The following is a 25320-nucleotide window of genomic DNA, read 5'->3' as shown; positions in this document are numbered from 1 at the left end:
AAGAGCGGAGCCTCCGCCCGGGGGACCCCTATCCCTGCCTGTCTCCCACAACTGCGCGTCCCCACCCCACCCCACCCCCGCGGCCGAGCCACCGCAGGTGTGGCGGTCTCCGCTCGGCAGAAGAGCCTTGAACGGTCACCCGACCCTCCTCCACAGCCTCTTTGCATCTCGGATTTCGGGGCGGTCCCCTCCCCCACCTCTCCCTGTCCCTTTGCACCCCGATTTTTTATGCGCTTCTCTCGGGTTTTGCAGCCGTCTATTTTTGCATCCCTTTTCGTTTTGCTTCTGGGAGGTTTGGGGAGTGAAGCTGCGTTCGCACCCCTTCCCCTTTTTATCCTCCCCTGCTCGGACAACCCCCCTTTTCATTGCAGTGGGGGGGGCCTAGGTTCTGTGCATCCTACGCCGCGCCGCCAGTACCCCGCAACGTGTGGCCCTGCGCCCCGGAATTTGCAGCAGCTGCATATCTGAGGGAGGGGTCTCCCTCGCCCCCGCTGCCTTTGCTTCCCGCGCGTTCTGGTGCGTGAGTGTGCTTCACGCGCCGCACCCCGGCTTCTCCGTAGCCCCCGCCCCGCGCGGGACTCGCCCCCCGCCGTCAAGATGGTCATTCAGAAAGAGAAGAAGAGCTGCGGGCAGGTGGTTGAGGAGTGGAAGGAGTTCGTGTGGAACCCGAGGACGCACCAGTTCATGGGCCGCACCGGAACCAGCTGGGGTATGCGGGGCCGGCCGCGCGAGGGGTTGGGGGTCCACCGGGCGACGCCCCGAGCACACGAGGTCTCGCCGGCGCAGCCCCAGCTCCCTTCCCGGGTCCCCGGCGTCCGGCCCCCCTGCCGGGCTCTGGGCTGGGAGGGCGCCGAATCGCCGGTCTAATCTCCCTGGCTGGCCGCTGCGGAGGCGGAGAAAGTAGGTCACTGCCGCCTTCCCGTCCCCCGCGGAGCCCCCTCGCTCGGGGGGTCGCGGGCTCTGAGCGCGTGTCCGCGCCGCGGCGCTCGCGCTCGCTGTCGGAGTCCGGTCAGCTCCGCACAGTCGCCCCCCCTTCCCCAGAAGAGAGACCCTTCCCTCCCTCTGACTCTCACTAGCTAGCCAGCCCCGTCTATTTTTAGCTCGAGCCCACCCCTTGGACCCTGGGAACGTTCATGAGCGGGCGGGCCTTGGAGAGGTGGGGAGTGTGTTGGAGGGGGGTTCTTCACAGCGGAAGTTGTCTGTGTCCTGCTACCGGGTGTTTTGGAGCCTTCTGTGACTGCTTGGCGGGTGGGGGGCTGTTGCGCCGGGGTGACACTGGGAGGTTTTCGGGGCTGGGTGTTCGGCTCAGATGTCGCAGGCGGAGGGAGTGGTCACTAGTGGTGAGACATGTACATCATCCGGCCCAGTGTGTCTGTGGGCTTGCGTGGCTTGGCTCCTTACCCACCCATACCTTGGCGCCACTGGGGAGGCGTGGAGGGAGTTGCATCTGGTTGAGGGTCCCGTGCTGGGCATAGGTGCCAGTGAGGGGTGGAATTCTTCCGAAAGGGATTTTCAAGCTGGGAAGTCGAAGCACAGGAGACATTGTGTGACACAGCTTACAGTTCATCCACACTAATTGAACGCGGACCCCATTAGCCCAGCCACTTGGGGCACTTGAGGTGGGTCCGATGCAGTCCTTGCCGCAGGAAACTTGAAGTCCACTCCCTGGGACTGGAGGCATCCACGAGTGCTTGGGAGAATCTGAGAAGGCTTCTCGAGTGAAGTGTCTTCTGAGATGGAAGGACTGGGGGTCTGGGGTGGTGGAAACAGCAGGTACTCACACCAGGCCGAGGAGTGACGGAGTGACGTGTCACATCCACCAAGGACCAGCTCTATGTCTGAAAGGCTATTGGAGGTCTACGTTTACTCCTGCCTCTGCCCTGGGTGCTGTGTGTGAATTGGGGGGTAGGTGACTGTTGAAGGTTCTGGACAGCTGAGACTTTGTAGCTTGGCAGGAGCCTCATTCAAGGTTTGGCTTTTGTGGGGCTCTGAGAGAGAGATTTTGCTATTTGAGTGTGGACGTCCACGCCCTGAGGGATGGGATAAGAGTTTGGCTGTGAATTGGGGCCAATGCCGGCTTGAAAGTCATCGTGCTAGACAGCTTCAAGCATGAGTACCGATACAGTGGTATCAGATATTGTGCCTTTTCAGGGCCACGAAGGTTGAGGAGTTGAGAACGTAATTTGTGGCAAAATGACTGCGGCCTATACTATGAGTTGTACCAGCAACAAGAGTTTAGCCCTCTTGTGGCCTCCACAAGGTCGGGCTTCACTGTGCTGTGGGATCAGGAAGGGCTGGGAGTCATGGCTGGAAGCCAGACACAACTGCCGCTTTTCAGCTTGTCTCCTTTTGCTTCCAGGGGAAGGCTTCCCAAGGCTCTGCGATCCATTCCTGTGCAGAACCTCTGAGTGGGAGAGGGGTGTGTGGGGCTAGGTCAGGTCATCGAGGGAGACCTGGAACCTGCTGACCCTGTTTCCTCCTCCTTAGCCTTTATCCTCCTCTTCTACCTCGTCTTCTATGGCTTCCTCACCGCCATGTTCACCCTCACCATGTGGGTGATGCTGCAGACGGTCTCTGATCATACTCCCAAGTACCAGGACCGACTGGCCACACCGGGTGAGTGACGAGGCTCCCCCACCAGCCACTGTAACTGCTCTTGTGCCCCCAGGTATCCAAAAGGAACTCACAGGCTGAGAACTGTCAGCTCTTCTCAGAGGTTCGGTTCTGATGATCCCGTCACCATGTGCTGGGGAGTTCTTTTTTTTTTAATATTTATTTTATTTTTGGCTGTGTTGAGTCTTCATTGCCCACGCAGGCTTTCTCTAGTTGAGGCGAGCAGGGGCTACTCTTCATTGTGGTGTGCGGGCTTCTCACTGCGGTGGCTTCTCTTGTTGCGGAGCACGGGCTCTAGGCTTGTGGGCTTCAGTAGTTGTGGCACACGGGCCCAGTAGTTGTGGCTCGCAGGCTCTAGAGCACAGGCTCGGTAGTTGTGGCGCACGGGCTTAGTTGCTCTGCGACACGTGGGATCTTCCCGGACCAGCGCTCAAACCCATGTCCCCTGCACTGGCAGGCGGATTCTTAACCACTGCGCCACCAGGGAAGCCCTGGGGAATTCTTGAAGTCTGCCTTCCCATTTCCCACAGCTGAGAGCTCTGTGATCTGGGGAGGTGGCAGATGTTCACAGGAGATCTCCCTCCCGGGAAGACGATCTCGGATCTTCACCTGTCCCTCACCCTGGTGTTCCCTATGTCCATCTTTTTCCCTCTGTGTGTGGTCCCTCATCTTATATATACCCCTCACTCTCGCCTTTGTTGACTAGGCTTGATGATTCGCCCTAAGACTGAGAACCTAGATGTCATTGTCAATGTCAGTGACACTGAAAGCTGGAACCAGCATGTTCAGAAGCTCAACAAATTCCTGGAGCGTGAGTATGGGGCTGGTGATGTGGCTGTGCAGGACCTCGGGGCAGGGGACTGGAGACCCTGGGAGCAGAACATGAGGCCTGTGACTCTCCCCCCCCACCCCCCCCCGTAGCTTACAATGACTCCATCCAAGCCCAAAAGAATGATGTCTGCCTCCCTGGGCGCTATTACGAACAACCAGATAACGGAGTTCTCAACTACCCGAAACGTGCCTGCCAGTTCAACCGGACCCAGCTGGGCGACTGCTCTGGCATTGGGGACCCCACCCACTATGGTTACAGCACAGGACAGCCCTGTGTCTTCATCAAGATGAACCGGGTACTCACGACCTTAGTTCCCAGGGGGAACGGAGGAGGGAGATGGGGCCACCATCTGCTGGCAGCTGCTTTATTTTGCTGGGGCTCTTGCGCTTCGGGAGATTTTTAGATATTTGAATGGCTGAGAGAACAAGAGAGATGGGGCCATTGGAGGCTGAGATGGTGGTTGGAAGGCTGGATACTTGTGTCTTTGACAACTTCTTTCTTTAACCCTCACGACTCTCTCTTCTCACTCCAGGTCATCAACTTCTATGCAGGAGCAAACCAGAGCATGAATGTTACCTGTGTGGGGAAGGTGAGTTTGTTGGGCCTTTGCGCACCTGTTTGTCCTTCATGGTTTCCATGTCATTCACTCATCTCTCCCTATCTTATTCGCTCCCAGAAGCTCCATCACTCTAGGGACAAGGGGGTAAGAGTGGGCTCCGGTATGGCTCAAACTCCAAGGGGCTGCCACCTCTCTTGCTTCTCTCTAGGATGCAGAAGTCTGCTCTTTTGTGTGGATAGACACCCCCTTCCTGACTCCGCCCAAAGCCCTGCTTCTGGCTTCTCTCCCTAATCCTTCCATGTTCTCCTCTATTCCCTGACTATGTCTTCCGCTCTCCATCCCATGTCTCTCCTATCCCTCAATTCTTTTTAGGTATCTGGTAGCTGCTGATCTGTAAGCACCACCTGCCACCACTAAGTTGTCCTTGGAACCCTGCTCCCCCCACCTCTGTCCTCTCTAGGAACTTCCTGCCCGTCTTCGTTCATCCCCCTCCTCGTTTCCTACTGAGCCCTTACTCATTTATCTGTTCTCTCTTGGCTCCGCTCCAGAAACCGATTTCTGAGGATGGGGTAAGAATTTGGGGTGGGAGGGCAGTAGGAGGCTTCAGGTTCATTAGCGCCCTGGAGGCTTTCCCAGTTTGATGGAAGAGATGGGACACCCGCTCCTGCGCACGCGCAGACACACCAGCCTCCGCGCTCAAGGGATACGGATATGAGACAATAATTTGGGGGTCAAGGAGGAACAAAGGGAAGTCTGGAGAGCGTCTGGGTTCCCTCACATGCTCTCCCCCACCCTCCTGCGCCCCCCACAGCGAGATGAAGATGCTGAGAATCTCGGCAACTTCGTCATGTTCCCTGCTAACGGCAGCATCGACCTCATGTACTTCCCCTACTACGGCAAGAAGTTCCACGTAAGTCCCGTGGGAGGCTGGGTGCTGGTTCCTGCAGGGGAGCGGGGCCCTGGGGAGGAGGCCGAGTTGCTGCGGGCCTGGAGCCTCGCTCTCCTCCTCTGGCCCAGGTGAACTACACGCAGCCCCTGGTGGCCGTGAAGTTCCTGAATGTGACCCCCAACGTGGAGGTGAACGTGGAGTGCCGCATCAACGCCGCCAACATCGCCACTGACGACGAGCGCGACAAGTTTGCTGGGCGCGTGGCCTTCAAACTCCGCATCAACAAAACCTGAGGCCCCTTCCTCCCGCCCCCACCTCTTTCCTACGGATGCTTCTGGAATATCCCTGACCCTGCCTGATCCCTCCCTCACCCACCCCAAAGGTATTTTTTATAACAGAGCTCTGGCTTGTCTGAGTCCCTTTTCCTTTACTTCTGAACCCGGCCTGATGTCTGTCGTGATTCCCTGGCTACCCACATTTTCCACCATCTTCTTCCCACCCTAGCTCAGTCAGAGACAGGGAGATGGGACCCCAAGACGGTCACAGAGGAGTTGGGAGCCTTTCTAGGCCTGGAGTAGCTTTGAGTGGGGTGTCCTCACAGCTACCCACCTGTCCCGCCCTCTTATCCCCTGAGAGCTATAGAAAATGCCCACCCACCCACCTACGCACATATCTCATTTCACCCCTTACTTCCACACACTGAGGTGGCGCTCAATTCTGTTTTTTAAATTGAAGGAGAATTGACTTACAACACTACGTTAGTTCCAGGTGCACAGCATAGGGATTTAATATTTCTGTACGTTAGAGTGGTCACCAGTGTGGCCCTCTACCCCTCATTCCAGCTCAGCTGCTGTCACCTTCCTCTGTCTCCCTCACCTTCTGCCTATCTACAACAGTCGCTGTCTCAGTGGCTTTTGACTTGTCTGCCTCCTCTGGCCGGTCTTTTCCATCCCCATTCCCTCCGCTGAAAGGGGACCGTTTGTAATTGAGGACAAGGTGGCTCTGTGGCCTTTTCCCTCTTTCCTGGCACATCTGGCTTCTCACCCCACGTTGACTACGTGAGCTGGGAATGAGGGTCTGAAGGAGAAGTCCATGTTGGTTCTTGAAAATTCTCTTCTGGTCCCTCCTGTCACCCAACTAGGCACTCAGAGGGGCGGGGTTGACCTAGGCTGAATGTCCACTTTGTTTTTGCCGATGGCTCCCTTCCCCCTGTTCGCGTTCCCAGAATATCCTGCAAGTTCCACTTCCCAGGCGCCCTGGGGGAGGGGCAGCCATTTTGGCTAGGTCCCCAGTGGCCACCTTGGAAACGTCAGCTGGCTATGGGACTATTCCACCTCCTTCCCCTGGGCCCAGATATGCCCCCACCATTCTCTCTCTGGCTTCTCTTAGCAAGTTATCAACTAATCACTAACTCCTTCCTTTTTCTCTGCATGCCAGCCTGAAAATTGCAAATACCTCCTCCATCTAAGGCTCTGAATTTCTTGTTTCCGTCTCCTTCAGACCCCTTTGCCTTCTTAAACAACCCCATAGTGCCCATAGAATGCTAAATGAGGGACTGCCTGTGATCTTGAGTTATAGAGGCATTTTAACTCTTTCTTTTCCCACGTCCTTCACTTCCTCCCCTCTGACTTCCTTTTTTTTTGATGCTGCAGCTTCCACATCCCACCCACAGATGGACTCTCCCCTGTTTTTCTCTCGCTGGATCTGAGTCTCTTCCCTTTGGGTCCCCATGTCTTCCTGCACTCCCCTCACCCCACTGGTCTCTCTCTGCAGTTATTTAATGCCTGTGTCAGATCTACTGTAAAAAGAGGATAAAGTACAATAAAATGAGAGCAATTATATATATAAATATATATCATACAGGGAGCCCTGTGTGCAGGTTGTTCCTTTCTGAGCATTTGGAAGAGCCCTGGGAAGGGGGTGGGGGGTGGATTTGGGTGACCCGGGAGTTACCCAGCCCTTGGGGGCCCACTCCCCAGCTTTGATCTCTTCCATCCAGTGTCCAAGCATCTACCTCCTAGATTGCTCCATCACGTATACTATCTTGAGATCACTCAATACAAGACAGGCAAGAAGCCTACGTCCTTTCCTACAGCAATACTTATAAAGTGCCTACTCTGTGCATTCTAGGCACCAGGAAGACACACTTATGAAAGAGGCAGAGTGCCTGCCCCCAAGGAGCTCCCCAGTTTAACAGGAGAGGGGAGGAGCACACGAGAAACTCTCAAACCAGGTAGACCTAAATGTATTTCCAGGAAGGGGAGAAAGCTGGTGAGGACAAACTTCAGAGTGGTCACCCACTCCCTGTGGGGGCTTCGAAGGGCTTAAAGGATGTGGTGGTTTTAGGGGGAGAGACTAGCATCAGCAAATGCCCAGAGACAGGTGAGGAAAATTGATCAGAAGAAACAGATCTCAAAACAATATGAACCGTAGGAGCCCAGTTTTGTGCGTAAAAAACGTACACACACAAGCGTAGAAAAAAAGGATGGATGAGTCTATACCACAGTGTTGATTGTGGTATTTGTGGATGGCTTTATAGCTAATTTTTATTTTCTTGGGGCTTATTTGTTTTTGTTTGCAATGAGTTCCTCAGTATTGCCTTGAAAAATAACTTTATTATGCATACACATATATCCACAGTTTTATCATGAATGCATAGTACACACACACACACACACACACACACACACACACACACACAGAGGGATTGCTGGGTTTTTTGGTCATTGTTACACCAAAATTAGATCATATTATACACAATTTTGTGCATCTCACTGTGTTCACTCAATTTCACCTGGCCTGGTAGAGCTCTAATTCTTTTTTTTAAATGGCTGCATAATATTTTTTTCTATTGGGTCGTTCTTCCCTTGTTAATTTGTTAGAGCTCCTTGACAGTTGTAGATATAAACTGTTTTATGCATTGTAGAATTTGCCCCAATCGATTTTTTCCTTCTTGAGTCTGTGGTTTCTTTTACTGTTAAAAGTGGTTTCTGGGCTTCCCTGGTGGCGCAGTGGTTGAGAGTCCGCCTGCCGATGGAGGGGACATGGGTTCGTGCCCCGGTCCGGGAAGATTCCACATGCCATGGAGCGGCTGGGCCCGTGAGCCATGGCCGCTGAGCCTGCGCGTCCAGAGCCTGTGCCCCACAACGGGAGAGGCCACAACAGTGAGAGGCCCGTGTACCGCAAAAAAAAGTGGTTTCTTTTCCTTTTTTTTTTTTTTTTTTGGCCACACCTCCTGGCATGTGGGATCTTAGTTCTCCTGAGCAGGGATTGAACTCAGGCCCTCGGCAGTGTAAGCGCAAAGTCCTAACCACCGGACCGCCAGGGAATTCCTGGTTAGTTTTTCATATAGTCAAATATGCTTTAGTTGTTCTTTTGCAGTTTCTGGGTTTCCAGTCAGTAGCGTATACTCGTTTTGCAAATTTTTTTGACAGAATTTTATTTCAATTTTTACATTCACCTTAATTCATTTGGTCTATTTTTTTAAAAATTAAACTGACTTTATTTATTTTTGGCCGTGCCTCTCGGCTTGCGGGATCTTCCCTGACCAGGGACCAAACCCGGGCCGCCTGCGGTGGAAGCACGGAGTCCTAACCACTGGACCACAAGGAATTCCCATATTTGGTTTATTTTTGTTTCTTTTTGTGTGTGGTGTGAATGAGGAGTCTGGTTTACTTTTATTTTTTAGTTATGTCAGCTTCATTTAAAAAATATCCTTAATTTACCCCCATTGAATTGAAATGCCAACTTCGGTTGTATAATACATTTTGCTGTATGCTGAGATCTACTTCTGGATTCATTACTGGCTTGTCTACCACCCCATACACCAAGCCATACTGATCTGATTCCAGTAGTTTTATAGTATGTTTTCTGATATCTAGCAATGCAAGTAAGCCTCCTGTTTAAAAACAACTATTGGCTATTTTGGGGCACTTATTCTTCTCTATAATTTTTTATAAAAATAAATAAATTTATTTATTTATTTTTGGTTGGGCTGGGTCTTTGTTGCTGTGCGCGGGCTTTCTTTAGTTGCATCAAGTGGGTCTACTCTTCTTTGTGGTGCGCAGGCTTCTCATTGCAGTGGCTTCTTTTGTTGCGGAGCATGGGCTCCAGGTGCACGGGCTTCAGTAGGTATGGCACATGGGCTCAGTAGTTGTGGCTCGCAGGCTCTAGAGCGCAGGCTCAATAGTTGTGGCACATGGGCTTAGTTGCTTTGCGGCATGTGGGATCTTCCTGGGCCAGGGCTCGAACCTGTGTCCCCTGCGTTGGCAGGCGGATTCTTAACCACTGCGCCACCAGGGAAGCCTGCTCCATTACTATTTTAATTAAGTTTTTTTTTTTAAAGGAGTGGCTGCTGAAATTTAATCAAATTCCTTTCAGCATCTGTTGATATGATCATATTTTTCTTCCTTAATTTGTTTTTATTTATTTATTTTTGGCTGCACTGGGTCTTCATTGCTGCGCGTGGGCTTTTCTCTAGTTGCAGTGAGCAGGGGCTACTCTTTGTTGCGGTACACGGGCTTCTCATTGCGGTGGCTTCTCTTGCTGCAGAGCATGGGCTCTAGGCGCGCGGGCTTCAGTAGTTGTGGCACGTGGGCTCAGTAGTTGTGGCTCGCGGGCTCTAGAGCACAGGCTCAGTAGTTGTGGCACACGGGCTTAGTTGCTCCGCAGATGTGGGATCTTCCTGGACCAGGGCTCAAACCCATGTCCCCTGCATTGGCAGGCGGATTCTCAACCACTGAGCCACCAGGGAAGCCCGCTCCATTACTATTTTAATTAAGGTGTTTTTTTTTTTAAAGGAGTGGCTGCTGTAATTTAATCAAATTCCTTTCAGCATCTGTTGATATGATCATATTTTTCTCCCTTAATTTGTTAATGTAATGAATAATGTTGATAGATTCTCTATTAAACCAACTTTATGCTCCTGGAATAAGCCCTACTTGGTTATAGTGTTAATACTCTTTTGATTCATCAATGTATTCTGATACTATTTAGAGATTTTGTATCTCTATAAATTAATTTGGCTTCTAGTTTTTTAGTATCTTGATCAGGTTTTAATATTAACGAAACCACAATAATTTTACATGAATTGGAGATTCCACTCTTCCTATGGTCTGGAATAGTTTAAATAATATTGGATCAATTGGCCCTCGCTTTTTTTTCCCTCAGTCAAGCGCTTGAGTTTTTCTTTTCTTTTAAAGTGTTTGTTTTTTTTTAAAGCCCTACTTTTGAATCTATCCTTTCAACCAAGATTGCTTTCTCTTTCAATATCTTTAATTTTTAGGATGCATGCTAGGTTGCTTTCTTTTCCTTTTCTTTTTTTAAATAGTGAAAGCATTTATGGCTTGACATTTTCCTCATTATACAACTTCTGCTGGGTGTTATAGATTTGGGGACCCCTGTGTTCCTGAAGGAGGTACGTTTTTATAATTATTCCAAACCTTAGTGGGACAGGACTTGGGCTCTCTGAGCCTGAGGGCAGGGGCCATGTCTGCCACAGGCCCCCACAGCCTAGAACAGTCCTGGGCACAGAGTAAGGCAACAATCAATGAATATCTGCTGGCTAGATTGTCAGAGGAATGAACACAACCAGAGGGGAGGAAGTGAGCAAGTGGGACCAGAGAGGTCAGGAACTCATTGGAGGTCACACAGCTTAGTAGAGTTGGCCTGAAAACCCAGGACTAATAATTCTCAGACCAGTCATCTATCAGCTCACAAAGGGACTGGCAGAGCCAGAATGGATCTGCTTTCTGAAGCAGTACAGCAGAAATAAAAACAGAGCTAAGGGCACACTCGAGAGAAATGCTGAGCATACGGGGGTGTCGGACACTGGTCAGAAAGAGAGCTTCAAGGTGACCTGTCTACAGGACTGAGACGATGGAATGAGTTTCAAGTGCTCTGGTTTGCCAAGGGCCCGGCTGGTAGGGAGAGATGGCAAAGTTAAAGGTCTCTAAAAGAGGTGGTTCTGGGTCTCCTGGGGAGTGTTTGGCATTCCCCAGCAGGGAAGAAAAAAGGTGGTTTTGAGGCCAGGGAGGGCGAGTGGCTTCACAGCTGTCTGGTATCCTCGGGGTAAGCCAAGGGACTCCCACAGGCACTTTAAGCCAGGTTGAGAGGTCAGTAGCCCCAGAAGCCCCTTTGGATCTTACTCCCCTCTCTGCCCCCAGGGTGGCAGGATGAGCCACGTCCCCACTGTCTGGCCATCCCTCCGAGCACTGGCTCAGGCTGCAGCGGGTGATGGGGAGAGCTCGCCCCCAGCCCTCCTCCTTGGGAGCTGGCAGCACTAAGGGACAGAATGGTTGGGGAGAGTGCTGGGTTCCCCAGGCTCGACTCTCCTCCCTACCCCAAGAAGCCCTTTGAAAGGTTTTCCTGGCAGAGTTTAAAGCTTCAATTCATTCAGCTGGCTGGCATGAGGCCCGGATGAGGGGATGCTGGGAAGGCCCCAGTCCCACATCCCAGCCCTCACCTTAGTCGCCCCCACTTCCTGGGGACCCCGGCTGGCAGGCCTCCCCCTGCTCTCCTCATCCATTAGCACCCGCCCTCCTTCCCCTTGGGCACCCAGGTATCCTGCCCCTTTCCCGTGGAGCAGATGGCCACCCCAGAGGCTCAGGCTCGCTAAATCAGACATTTAAATCCCATAATCCTTGGTGAGAGGCTGAGAGGGGGCAGAAGCCCAATCCTAGAAGCAGGAGCAGAAGACCTTGTGCCAGCCTTGGCAGGAGAGGAGAGGGGGACAGTTGGTTCCCGAGTTATGAATGGAGTCACCCCTTCCCTTATTGTCATGCAGCCTGCGGACTGACCCAGTCACCAGGCTTTGTTCTCCTCCCGGAACCCGGGCGCTGGGCCCCCCAAGCATGCTCCCTGAAGACTCAGGTGGCTGCCTCCCAAATGCACCCCCTTCTTCACCCCTGCACTGTGGGCCCCAGGCACCCTGCATTGGCACCGATCTCTCAGACACACAGGTGGTAGCAAAGTTTTATTGTAAAATAAGAAATCAATATCAAAATGGGATATAAAAAGGGAAGAGGAGGGGTGCGGGTGACAAATGCAGATGTGCCCTGCAGAGCACAAAAGAAATCTGCCTGAGCATTTGAGGGAAATAAAACAGATCTCGGTAGATACACCAGGGATGGAATCCTCCAGGACGTGGGATAGGGTGAGATTTCCCCTTGGGTGCTGAGGTTCACCAAGAGGTTAGATAGGATTTGGCGGGGCCAGGAGCGAAGGGACTTGGAAATTCCTTCCCCTTGCCCAGCCGTCCAGTCATAGAAACTATCAAATCATCCACCAAGGGGGACACAGAACCAGCACCCACAAAGGCACTAAGTCCCAGACATCATGTAATAAAAAGATGGTTTGGGGGTCAGACATACGTTATTTCATTAACCCTCACAACAAACTCCGTGAGGTAGGTATGATTATCGGCATTTCGTAAATGTGGACAATCAAGTTCGGAGAAACTCAACAACTTAAGATAGCTTCCATGGCTAGTATGGTAGAGAACCGGACTTCCAACCCAGTGTATGGCTGGTTATAAAATGTTCCTCACATGCAGGAACGTTTTCCTACCTCTCTCAAATGCTCCCCACGGTGAAAACCTTAAAAGCTAAGCTGGAAGGCCCCAGCTACCTCCCCCAAAAGCCATGAGTGCAGGCCAACCTCTTTAGCAGAGCCCCAGGCCAAGCAAACGGAAGAATTCCAGGGTGTTTCCGAGGCACACCTGCACCAAGCAGAGGTTTAAGCCCCTGAGACCCAAAAAATGGCAGGGAAGGGGAGAACGAGGGTAGGGGTGTCAATAGAGGACAGGAAGCAGAAGATGTCAGTCTGAGTCAGGCCCTTCTCTCTTGAACATCAGTTTTTTATGGCGGGAGGGAGACGGCCCCTTCTTAGACTTCAGGTGGCTGTGAGGAGAGAGGGGGAGGGGAGATGACATCATCTGACTGAGAAGCTCTGGGCCCCTCTTCCTGGACCTGGGCTTTGAAGGGCCTGAGGTGGGAGCAAGGAGAACTTAAGTTAAAATGGTCACCACCAATGGCAGACATGCTGACTGAGCACCTTGGGGTACTTGTGGGTATTAACCTCTCAGTCTTCCCTTATCCCATTTGACAAATGAGGAAACTGAGCCTGGGAAGGGAAGTAACAAGGCCACAAAGGACTCCTCAGTACTTTGCAGGGCGGAGGATCTGACCCCAAACTCTTGACACTGTGTCCTATACTCCCACAGTTATCAGTCCCCTATTTGAGACCCTAGCTCTGAGGGTCTAGGGGTTGTTAGAAATGGCAAAGAAATATCCATGCCCCTGGACCCCCGGAGGCAGGAAAGTAGAGGAAGACTAAAGAATGTTTGGGCAGGGCTGGGACCCAATGGCAGGGTTCCAGCCTTTTACCTTGAAGGCAGGATTAGAATGGAATCCCATGGTTTTCCAACACAGGAAGGCAGGGGAGGGGACCCGGGTCACTCACCTAGAGTGAGCCCTGCTTTCCCCTGGCTCCTTTCCAGCCTGAGCATCCTTCAGCTCCAAGGCCTCATTCAGCTCTCGGAACATCTCAAAGCGTTCACGCCCACGGATCTGTGGCAGGGAAGGAAGGGGATAAAGAAGTATTAGGCAAAATCATAGAAACCATTTTTATGCTTTCTTTAACAATTTTCTTTTTGCAAGAGGCTTCTTTAAAACGTGTGTTAAGGTACAAGCTGGCGTTTGAAGTCAGGCACAACCAGGAGCCATTGTCTCAAGGCACCACTGCCCCCTGATGGCAAATGTCCTAAATACAGGCAAAGCAGTCAAGAAGAAAATAGCATTTGGAGTGCTAGACTTGAAACTTAAATCTGTCAACCCAATAATATTAACTACAAGAGTCAACGCCATGGACGGGGAAAGGATGTCTAGAGAAACTGGGCTTAACCTCACATCTGCTCCATTTATATTTTTTCTTCCCTTATCCAACCTCCACTGAGTGGTGGCAAGAGCCTGCATCTCTCTCTCCCAGACTTGGTACCTGAAGAGTGAAATATTCTCCATCCAGTGGTTTCTTCTTTTGCGGTGGAGAGGAGCTGGTGCCGGTAGGCAGTGCTGGAATATAGGCAAGGAAAGGCGAGAAAAGAGTGAATCTTGGGCAGCACTGCACCCTCTCTGCCTCCTCTTGTCCTGCCTGCTTACCTCGCTTAGCGCTCCCAGTGGGCAGCTCAGGGCAAGACTGCCCCTTCTTGCGGAAATTCTCTTCCTCTGTGCGGCGGTCTCTCCCAGGACAGGCACAAACACGCACCTCAAAGCTGTTCCGTCCCAGCAGATTACCACTACCCAGGTAAGAAGAGGGAAGCAAAAGGCAGTAAGGAGGGTGGGCCCCGCCTCCCTGTTCTCCTGTAAACCAGGCCCCACCTACTCCCAACCACCCCCATCCTACATGGATCCTAAGGTCCAGCTCCAGGAAGATTGGAGGCTAGAGAGATCCCAAAGCCGGAGAAAAGAGAACTGGGAGGGAGCAGCAGAGGAAGTCTACCAAGGGGATGCAGTGAGGGAAAGATGGCTGGTAGCACGGAAGAAAGTGGTGAAGGGCAGAGCCCAGGGGACAGAGAGAGGCAGAGCTTAGGGAGGAGCATGCAAGCGTGGAGGGCGGCGTGTTGTCCCTACTTCGAGTCTTCCAGTGTGATGATGGTGAGGATGGGCCGCCGGTTCATGCCTCCCATGCAGGAGCTGTTACACATGAAGTTGTAGTGGATGGTGGTACAGTCAGAGCCAACCTGGGAGAGAGCACAGGCCCCAGGTGAGGATACGCAGCCCCGGGGAAGCTGTTAGCCTTTGTGAGCCTCTGTTTCCTCAGCTGTGGAATGGGGATAACCCATCTGCTCTGCACACCTCACCGGGTTGTGGGAGATCAAGGAAGGAGAAAGCCCTCCATCTCCCACCTGGATGGTCACTGACAAACCCCTCTGACCCCCTTCCCCCAGAGACCCCAGTGGCCAAACCAGACCTCAGGCGGCTCGTAGGGCACCACCACGCTGTGTCGAAAAGTGTTTCTGTCGTCCAAATACTCAGCACGTAAATTCCCTTCCACCCGGATGAGATGCTGAGGAGGGGCCAGACCTGAGAGCAATCATGGAGGAATTAGGAGTTTGGGGGCTCCGGGCACCAGCCTTGCCCATCCACAGCCCCCTGCTGCTCACCATCGCTATAGTCAGAGCAGCGCTCATGGTGGGGACAGCGCCTCACAACCTCCGTCATGTACTCTGACTTCTTATAGATGGCCATGGCGCGGACCCGGGTGCCGGGTGGGGGTGGTGAGCTGACCCACAGCTGCACCGGGCAGGTCTTGGCCAGCTGGCAAAACAGCTTGTTGAGGGGAGGGGAATACTGGAGGAGAAGGAAGAATGAATGGAAGGTCAGGACACAAGTACCTAGGGGTCAAATGAACAAACACTGCATAAGTACCGACTAGAAGCCATGTCCTGTGGGGGGAGGGTAGCTAGAGATGGCACGGTCGGGCTCCTACATCCCAGAAGCTTACTTACAAAAGCCAAAGAATGAATGAGAGTGAAGAAAAAAGAAAAAAAGAATGGCCTCACGACAGATGCTGAGAATGTGATGGGAAGGATGAAAATCCAAGGTCAAGGGGGGAAATGCAACTTTGGGACTGGGGTCAAAGGTCATAGACTAACTAGGTAAATTGTAAAAAGACTGACAAAAAGCCAAAGGCTGAAGTGGAACCCTAGAGTTCCGCACAGAGAAACCCTGGGGCACATCGAATTGTCACAGGGAAGCCAGCCCCTCAGGGCCACTTACCGTGCAGGTTACAGACTTGGCTGTTCCGGAATGCAGGAAACCTAGACGGAACCCGTAGCTGCCAGGGTAGGTCTTCTGGGAAGGGACAAAGGACGACAGGGGCCAGGAGGTGGCTGGTGCTGGGGCGGCTGGGGTGGGGGCAGCTGGCGCAGGGGGCTCTGGCATTTGGGGGGCTTCATCTGGACGTTCATCCAGCCAGTTTGCGACATCTTCTGGGGACAGCAGCAGGTCATCCACGGCTGGGGAGAGCTCAGAGGACTGTGGACGGGAGAGACAAGAGTCAGAAGGCCGGGTTCTCAGCCCCCAGCTCTGCAGCCCCTGGGCCCTTCTCGCAACCCAGCCCTTACCAGAAGGTTGTTTTCAGGAAGCCTGTAAGACAAGAGCAGAAAGTCAGTACTGGTTTTTGCTTCTCACAGGTCTCTACTTAGGGGGCTGGGGACTCGGGTGGGGCAGGGTTATTAGAGGCTCAGCAGTGAACCTGCCCCTCCCTCCAGACCTCCACTTACAGTTTCCACAAGTCTGAAAACGTCTCCTGACTCAGAGGGGGCTCCACGCCGAGTTCTGCCTGCGACTCCTCCATTACAGCTCCCTGGGAGGCAGTGTGGCCACTGGGGGGAGAAAGGCGAGGATCCAGTGTGAGACGTACCCAGCCCAGGGTCACCTCGCCCTGTGCGCAGACCACGCCAGGGTGTTGAGGATCTGCTACGGGGGCAGGACCACCCCCCCCCCACCGACTCCTCACTACGCAGAGAGGGACTTCCAACCCTCCCACCACTGAATCCAGAAGCCTTCCTCAGTGTCTACCTATTTCTGCTCTCCTTTGTGGTAATAAGGCTGAAGCAACTCTCAGCCCACTCCCTCCATCTGGGGGAAGATACCTCCCTTGACCCGCCCATTCCCCACCTGCTCCCTTGGGACGGCTCCTCACCCCCGGCTTACAAATCCCTCAGGACCCAGGCCCTGCCCACCTCTTTGACCTCATCTCCTAGCACCCTCTCCTTTCTCTGGTGCTTGAGCTCCACTGGCTGCCCTGGTGCCAGAAAGGCTGAGGACCGCTGCTCTACTGGAATATAAACTTCGGCAGGGCAGGGAAGTTGTCTTGTTCACCAGTTATCAGCATAATGCCTTGAACCTGGTTGGGCTCAATAACTGGGGTGAATAAGTGAATCGACGTACCCGGGCCATGAGCGGTTTACGAGCGGTCGAGGGAACAAAGGGGACAGAGCGGTGGCTGCGGTCCGGGCCACGGCCCTGCCGCCATCGTCTCGTCTCTCAGGCCAGCTTTCAAATGGTTTCATCATGCCCTCTTTCTTTCCTTTTTGTTCCCAGTTCATTTCCCCATATATTTATTCTCGGATTAGTGATTTTGGAACAGGTGTTCCTCTCTTTAGAAATACCTGTGCCATGACCGCAGAGTACTCAGATTTCTTTTTGGCATTTGGTGGTATATGATGGGGAAAGTGACGAGTTGTATGACAGGAGAGGTACAAGGTGAACCTTAGAGTAAGTAAGACTTTATGCATAGTTCTTTTTTTTTCCTCATGTGTGAATTCTTTTTTTTTTTCACACACACACACTGTATTTTATTTTTACAAGAGATAAACAGACTGACACCAAGCATTCTAAATGCATCACCATAACGAAAGCAACAATGATTGCAATTACCAAACACAAAACACACTCACACTATGTCATGATATTGACATTCAGTCCAGGAATCCTCCACTGTAACAGCTCCTTTACTTTGCAGTGAAAATTGATTTGTATATTTTTTGCCTCTGAGTCCTTGCGGGATTTTTTTTTTTATTCAAACAAAGTCACAAAAATTATAATCATCCTCACCAGTTCACTCAGTCCCATGTAATTAATTTTTTTTAATCTTGATCTTTTGTTAGCACCATGCCCTCTTTCTTGATGCCAAATTTGTCATCAGCTTTGCTCAGAAACATGCCACTGAAAAAGTTCCTGTTCAGTACATTTTTCCTGCTGTCTCAATGGCACTGACAAACACCTCCCGCATCACGCCCAAGCAAGCGGCTCTTTTCTAATCTCCCTTAAGGTTCACCTGCACCTTTATGTTGATACAGAACCTGCTTTCCTGTGTATTTAGAGTGTGAAAAAATCCTTTCACGTGGGTTACCTTATCTGTCCCGATAAACACACCTGCCTCTTGACAGGTGAGAAAGTCTCACAGAGGTTAAGTGACCAGCCGACAACACACACAGGTGAGTGAATGAGCTTTTATGAAAAATGACTGTTCGAAGGTCTAGAATTAAGAGGCTTACTTCATTACAGACTAACCTGCAGAGCTCTCATTTGTAATCAGTTAAGTCTGAAGGTGCAGATTTTAGCGATGAAAGTCCGCCAACTGAGAGGTTGGCAAAAGGGCCTTATTATAGCTCCCGAAGCTGATGGGGGATGGACCATGAACGTACATGGAGGAAGGCAAGAGGGGACAGCAGCGGGACCCCAAACACCTGCCTTGGGGGGAAGGACTAGGGTTCCCCCTGGATCGATGATCAAAATAACTTTGAGACTTTTATGGAAGGGAGGCTCGTGTCAACAGAGATGGGGCTCAGAAGCCCTTGGTTTGATGTTGTATTGTCACTTAAATTTGCTGCATGACCTCACTTATCTTAAAGCTCCCATGGCAAACGTGGCAGAGCCTGGGCTCTGGAGGCAGACAGGCTAGGCCTGCACCCCAAGCTCACCATCTAATAGCTGTGTAACTTTGGGAGGCTGCTTAACCTCTCTGTGCCTAGCGTCCTTTGCTCTAAAATAGGGCCCCACTTGTTATAGGAAATATAAAGAGTTGAGAAAAGCACCTAGCACTTAGTCAGAGCTCAATAGATGCTTTTCTTTATATGATTATCCCAATTTTATTTGTTCTCTATTATTGTTGGAAAGTGAGAGCTTTGTGATTGCGAGGGGGTGGGGCTTTTGTGGTCCTGCCTGCATTCATGCTAGTTCCCCTCCTTCAGACAACTCTGTTTAGTAAACATGCCAGGAGGGGCTGTCCTGGGATGGTGGGTCAGACAACTCTGTTTAGTAAACATGCCAGGAGGGGCTGTCCTGGGATGGTGGGCCAAGGTCTCAGTCCCACTGCGGGGAGACAGCCCCATGGACATAGGAGGTCTCCCTCTCTCAGACCTCGGCAACAACTGAATTCTCAATGTTTCTTTCTGTAGGAAACCTCTTCAGAGTAGGTACTTCCCATGGGTATGAGCATCAGGGGGTCATGATGGTTGTGCGGAGGCAGAACATTTACACTGGCAGCCCTGGTGGGAAGGCAATAAACTCAGCTGGGACCCAAAGGAGGGGCAGGCCTGATCGCCATCATAACAATGGCCTATCATAACAATGGTGGCTGTTTATATAGACCTTATCTGGATCCACTGCTTTCAGTGGCTAATCTCATTAATCCTCTCAAAAAGCCAGTCAGGTAGGTGCTATCATCAGAAGAGAGGAACTGAGGTTAAAGGAATTACCCAGGCTCAGAAAGCTCCCAAGCGGCAGGGCCAGGGATTTGAACCTGGGCTGTCTGAAGCCACACCCAAGCTCTAAATAATTATGCTCCTCTGGCTCCACCCAGAGTCTGATGTAAAAAAAATTTTTGGCTGAAAGCTATGTGATTGGGAAAATAAAAAAAAAATTTGATTCTGGGAAGAAATAAGGCAGCATCTGGTAAAACTGAAAACACATACATTTTACTACTCCACAAAACCACTTCTAGGTGGACGTCCTAGAAAAGTGGTTGCAGGGGGCGACAGAAGGAGTCTTGCACAAAAATATTCATGTCGTTGTTCCTAATGGCAGGTGACAAGAAACAACCTTACTATCCATCAATAGGAAGTAGGTAAATGAAACGTGGTGTATTCATTACAGTGGTTTAGGGAAATGAATTATCTGTATATGTAATCCAATACAGCTCACAAACATGCTCGGTGAAAATACAATTTGCAAGAAAAAAGCAAAACACAGTAATTTGGTTCATGGAATTTAAAAATATAAGATGAGGGACTTCCCTGGTGGTCCAGCGGTTAGGATTCCGGGCTTCTACTAGAGGGGGCACAGGTTTGATCCCTGGTCGGGGAACTAAGATCCAGCATGCTGCGTGGCAGCACAGGGGGAACAAAACAAAACAACATATATATAGAAATATGAATATATATAATGACTATTGCTTATAATCATGTGTATGTAAAAGTATGAAACACAGGCAAGAAGAATAAAAATTCACAAAATCTATGATAGTGATGGTCTCAGGGAGAGGGGGATGTATGCTTAGGGTACTGAGGGTAGAGTCAAAGGAGGTTTTAGCTTTATTAACAAAGAAAAATTTAAAAAGATGGTATCCATACATTACTTGTGTAATTAAAATATGGACAAAAATAAGACAGAATGTTAAGTGTTAAAATTATTTGGTGGGGATATGTGTTATGTTACTTTTGTACCTGTATTTTTCCAAAATAAAAAATATCTAAAAAAGAAAAATAAATAGAAATCATGGAAAATTTTAACCATATAAAAAGGTAAACAGAAAAATGTCCCAAGTAACCATCACACAGCTTCAAGAATAATCAACATTCTGCCTTTTTTGTCTCATCTATACCTCTAGCCACTCCCCACAGCCCCACAAATGTTTTTGAGGTAAAATGTACAAAGGTTGAAATGGCATCATACTATTTTGATCACAAAACTTGACAAATTTTGATACAGCTCTGTAACCCACCCCTACCAAGACAAAGATGTTGTGTTCTCTGAAAGTTTTATGTTCAGGGCTATTAACCATGTCAAATTAACTGTGTGTATGGTGTGAGGTAGAGGTCAAAATCCATTTTTCTGCTTCAGTTGTTTCAGCACTGTTTGTTGAAAGACTTTCCTTTCCCAACTGATTCACTTTGGTGCCCTTGTAGAAAATCATTTACCATATTTATGTCTTTTCCCATACTCTATTCATTGGTTGTTGTCCTACTGTAGCTTTACAGTAATCTTGATATCGGGTATCTTAAGACCTCCAACTTTGTACCACTGTTTCATTTCGGAATCAGCTTGCCAATTTCTACAAACAATGTTTTAAGTCATTGAGTTAAATCATTCCGAAGAGTACAGACACCTTAACACCAATAAGTGTTCTAATCCATGAATACGGTATCTCTCCGTTATTTAAATCTTCCTAAATTCTCTCAGCAGTATTTTGCAGTTTTCAATATGGAGCTCTTGTCCATCTTTTGTTAAATTTATCCCTGAGTATGCCATGTTTTTGACTTTGGATTCAAGGTTGCTATTATATAAAAATACAATGTTTGTATATTGCCTTTGAAACTTGTAACTTTGCTACAATCACTTATTAGTCCGCATAGTGTGAAAATGAATTTTCTATTAGGACTTCTTGTGTACACAATCATACCATCTGTGAATAAAGCAATTTAATTTCTTCTTTTCCAATTGTTATGTTTCTTTCTCTTGCCTGGTTAAGACCTCTAATTTACAATGCTGAAGAGGCCAGAGTCAAATCCTTATCTTAGAGGAAAAGCATTCACTCTAGTCTGTCACTATTAGGTATGTTGTTAATGGTAACTTGATTGGGGGTGCACTGTATCAGACTGAGGAAGTTTCCTCTGCTAGTTTGCTGGGAGGTTGGTTTTTCTTTTAAAATCACAAACAGGTGTTGCATACTGTCAACAGCTTTTTATGCATCTATTGAAGTTGATCATAGGATTTTTACCCTTTAATCTGTTAATGTGGCAAATTACACTGATTGATTTTTTGAATGTTAAATCAATGTTGCAGTCCAGGGATAAACTCTACTTGGGGACGATATATTTATCATTTTTATATATTACTAGGCGTGATTTGCTAAAGTTTGTCAGGTTTTTGCATATATATGCTGACAGCATTACGCTGGCCTCATAAAATGAGTTGGGCAATGTTACTTCCTCTATATTCTGAAAGAGTTTATGTGAGATTGGTTTTGTTTCTTCCTCAAGTATGTGAAGTGAAGAACAAAGGATAGGAAATACCACTGAGACAGCAGATATAAACCCAAATGTTAGAATAATTGCATTAAATGTAAATGGACCAAGCGTTCCAATTAAAGCAATTCAGTGGGGAAAGGAAGGCTATTTCAACAAGTGGAGCTAGAACAACTGGATATCCATTAAGAAAAAATAAAACAGAACCTTGACCTCACATCATGAAAAAATTCTTAATTATCAGTTAATTAATTATGGCTCACAGACCTAAATGTAAAACCTAAAGTTAGAAGGTTCTAGAAGAAAATATATGAGAAACTATAAGAGAATATCTTCATGACCTTGGGCTAAGATTTCCTAAACAGGTCACAGCAACCACTTAAAAGAAAAAAGAATCTTTTGCTCCTCTTAAGAGCTGTTAAACAAACAAGCAAGCAACAGGTCAGGAGAAAATACACGTATCTGACAAAAGATACACTCTTCCTATCCAGAATGTACAAATAACTTCAACACCTCAACAACACAAAAAGCAAATACACCAATTTTAAAAATGGGGAAAAGACTCATCGTTTAATGCTCAGATGTACCCATTCTCTCTTCACATGTAACACAGAAATGGCCAATAAGCACATGCAAACTGTTGAACATAGTTAACAGAGAACTGCAAAATGAAACCGCAATGATGTGCCACATTAGAGAGACTGACAAACCAAATCCTAAGACAGGATATATCCTGCTGGTGGGCGTGTAAAATGGTACAACCACTTTGAATAATTAAAACTTTTTAATAGAATTAAAAAAATATATAGATCTACTCCTCACTCTATGACCCAACAATTCCACTCCTAAGGATTTATCCAAGAAACATAAAAACATGACTACAAAAGTAATTGTACAAGAATGCTGATAGCAGCTTTATTCAAAATAATCTCAAATGGGAAACAACTCAAAGGCCATCAAAAGAATGCATAAACAATCGATGGTTTATTCATTCAGAGGAATATATTAAAATAAAAAGGAGCAAAATACGGATACACTGATACATGCAATAAAATGGGTGAATTTCACAGATATAAGAAGTTCTCCAACAGGCAAAAATAATCCACGGTGACACAAATCAAAATAAAGGTAGGGGGTCAAAGATAGGGAAGAAGCAAGAGAAACTTGTATTTTGATAGGCGGCGGGTGTAAATGCTACCCCCAATTTAGAAAAAAGCACGCAAGTACAGCGCACTGTGTCTGGTTCGTAGCAGGTGCGTGGTAGGCGACCGCACCCTAAACGATGAAAATGCGGGAAAAATGGTTACGGCTCGGACTTCGCGCGGGGTTCGCCGCCTCCCGCAGGCCAGAACTAGCCGGGACTGGAGAGTTGCATATTAGACCTCGGGCCCCGCCCCTCTCCAAGCCCCGCCCCTTCCGCTTCAAGACGTTCACTCTGCGTCCGAAATGGGAATGTCTCAGCCCAAAGCCGAATACAGAAGAAATTGTTCCTCCGCCACAAACAAACGACCCATCGTTACACTCTTTTATCGTTTAATGCTCAGATGTACCCATTCTCGAAAATACCCAGGGTCTGCCCTCAGACACTTAAAGCAAAAAAACAAACCATCCCACGCAATGGTAGCGTCCGCCTGGTTAGCAGTCGACCGGGGTGGAGCACACCATTCAAAGAGGGGGGAGGGATTGAGGTTTGCATGAAAACGAATACCTCTTCCTTTCCAAAAGCGGTAGCTAAGTAGTCCAGGAGGGGGGGAAAAAAAAAAAGTAAAGGGGGTTATCAGCCTCCCTCCGCAAGTAATAGGAACTAGTCTAAAAGACCTTTTCTCTTTCTACTTCCCTCACATAGGGTGAATAGTGGTCTGTTCCGAAAAAAGAAACCGGAAATGCTCCTGCAAGTGGCAGAAATGTAAATGTAGAGTCAAACAATAACAGGACTCCCGGGCCTCTCAGGCTGGGTTAGGTCTGCCGGGCTTCGGGGGCAAATCTCTCATTTAGCACGTCCCACTTCCACGACTGACAGTCTTTAACCGGATTTTCTCCTTCTAGCGGAGCCACGGGCCATTTGGAAAGAGCACTCCAGGAAGGACAAAGATCCGGAAGTTATGGGACCTTAGCAGCTTGGCCTTCCCGGATCACCCCGAATAACCACTTCGGAATGGAGCCCGAGGTTCCACTGGGATGCCATACGCTCTAAAATCCCGAGCCACGAATCCCCAAAGTTCCGAGATCCCAAAGTCTCAGACCTTGATGCTTTGTGCGTCTTATTTCGGAATCCCCCACACCCTGGGATGGGGTGGTAATGGTTGGAAGAACCCCTTAGGCCGGCTCAAGTTTCCCCAAAGCCCCACTCCCCCGCCCAAGTGTTCAGCTTGGAGTTCGGTTGGTCCTAACATCCCCATCATCTACACTCGGGCCTCCCAACATTGCATTCCTCTGTTGGTGCCGCTAGCCAAGCTTGCATTCCCCCCCAAAATCGCTAAATCCCCAGTGCCCCGCCCCCAGCCCCCTCTATTCCCACGAGCTGAAAATACACGGAGCCGAGAGCCCGTGACTCACAGAGGACACATGAGGCTCAGTCAAGAGCTTACCCGAAGCTCAGGGGAGCGTGTCACCGTCCTGGGATGCACGCTCCGAGGCTGGACGCCAGGTGACCCCGGACCCCAGCTACTACCTGCGGCCAGGATGGTAGCTCTGGACTTTTGAAGAGCTCAAAACTTTTAGCGCCAGTCCGGAGCACGTGGGAGGGGAAAATCCCAATCCCAGCAACCCTCGCGAGGCTCCTGGCACAAAGCTGGACAGTCGCCATGACAAGTAAGGGCAAGCAATTCCCCTGCGGGCGGAGGCGATGGGAACTGAGATTAGGAGAGGAGGTTGCGGGGAGAGTCAGGATTCTAGCAGTATTGGTACTGTAGCTACTGAGAATTTGGGGTGGGGAAGTTCGACGAGCCAGAGCCGTGAGGGCACAATTGGTGGAAACCATTTTGGTAGAATTCTGCCACTGTGTCAAATATGAAGGTGAAAGGAAGAAAGCCTTTGCACTTGTCATTCCCTCTGCCTGGAAAACTCCTCTTCCTAAATAGCTGGATAGTTTGTACTCAACAGCTAAAATGTCACAGCCCCTATCACTTTCTGAAATGATTTGTTCCTTGCCTTGAATACACAGCAACCTAAGCCTTAGGAGGGCAGAGACCTTGTCTACTATCTTATTCATTGTTGTATTTCCCAGTGCCTAGTACAGTACTGGGTAGCAAGTAAGAGTTCAGTAATAAATATTTATTGAATGAATGAAAAGAGACGGAGGTCTGAAGAATTTAGCGAACGAGATGCAAAAGAGGCTTAAAACCTGTAAAATCAAACATACGCTATCGCCCTCTGCAGGTGGGGGAGAGGAGTAGGTGCTTTAAGAATGATCGCGGAAGACCGCAGGGGGAGCTCAGGCACTTCTCGCCGAGGCAGAAGCCTTTGGACTACAACTCCCAGCAGCCACTAGGAGCCCCAGGGCTTGATGGGAACATAACCCGTGACCTGTTACGTCCCTGCCCTGTACCTCCGTGGGTCGCCCGCGAAGTCTGATCCGGGATGCGGAGGTCCAATGGAAAGGTGTGCCCAAATCCCGCGAGAAGAGGTGGCTCGTAGCGACCGAGCAGGCTGAAGAGCGCCGTGCTTTCTAACGTTGC

The 25320-nt window shown here is 49.6% G+C and overlaps 2 protein-coding genes across 3 annotated transcripts; one reads left to right on the top strand and one right to left on the bottom strand.

Annotated features, from left to right (window-relative positions):
* On the top strand, positions 1 to 6753 carry ATP1B2 (ATPase Na+/K+ transporting subunit beta 2). Its single transcript, XM_060134478.1, has 8 exons — positions 1 to 709; positions 2488 to 2616; positions 3320 to 3424; positions 3535 to 3740; positions 3978 to 4034; positions 4816 to 4914; positions 5022 to 5275; positions 6546 to 6753. Exons 1-7 carry the CDS (start codon positions 598 to 600, stop codon positions 5184 to 5186), a joined length of 873 nt encoding a protein of 290 aa, XP_059990461.1. The 5' UTR covers positions 1 to 597; the 3' UTR covers positions 5187 to 5275; positions 6546 to 6753.
* Positions 6754 to 11853: 5100 nt separating this feature from the next.
* TP53 (tumor protein p53) lies at positions 11854 to 24391 on the bottom strand. 2 transcript variants are annotated; one of them, XM_060132841.1, is made up of 11 exons: positions 24232 to 24391; positions 16175 to 16276; positions 16016 to 16037; positions 15669 to 15926; positions 15053 to 15239; positions 14860 to 14972; positions 14520 to 14629; positions 14049 to 14185; positions 13888 to 13961; positions 13354 to 13460; positions 11854 to 12791 (listed from the first exon to the last, which is right to left on the bottom strand). In XM_060132841.1, the coding sequence occupies exons 2-11, from the start codon at positions 16246 to 16248 to the stop codon at positions 12710 to 12712; spliced, it is 1164 nt and encodes a 387-aa protein (XP_059988824.1). In that variant the 5' UTR covers positions 16249 to 16276; positions 24232 to 24391; the 3' UTR covers positions 11854 to 12709. The 2 variants fall into 2 exon arrangements, with proteins under 2 accessions (XP_059988824.1, XP_059988823.1); XM_060132840.1 differs by lacking the exon at positions 24232 to 24391 and adding an exon at positions 16845 to 17470.
* Between the last annotated feature and the right edge of the window lie 929 nt (positions 24392 to 25320).

This window comes from Lagenorhynchus albirostris, chromosome 20 (assembly GCF_949774975.1).
Source record: "Lagenorhynchus albirostris chromosome 20, mLagAlb1.1, whole genome shotgun sequence".
In the NCBI taxonomy this organism is placed as follows: Eukaryota; Metazoa; Chordata; class Mammalia; order Artiodactyla; family Delphinidae; genus Lagenorhynchus; species Lagenorhynchus albirostris.
This window is presented reverse-complemented; position numbering and strand designations above follow the sequence as displayed.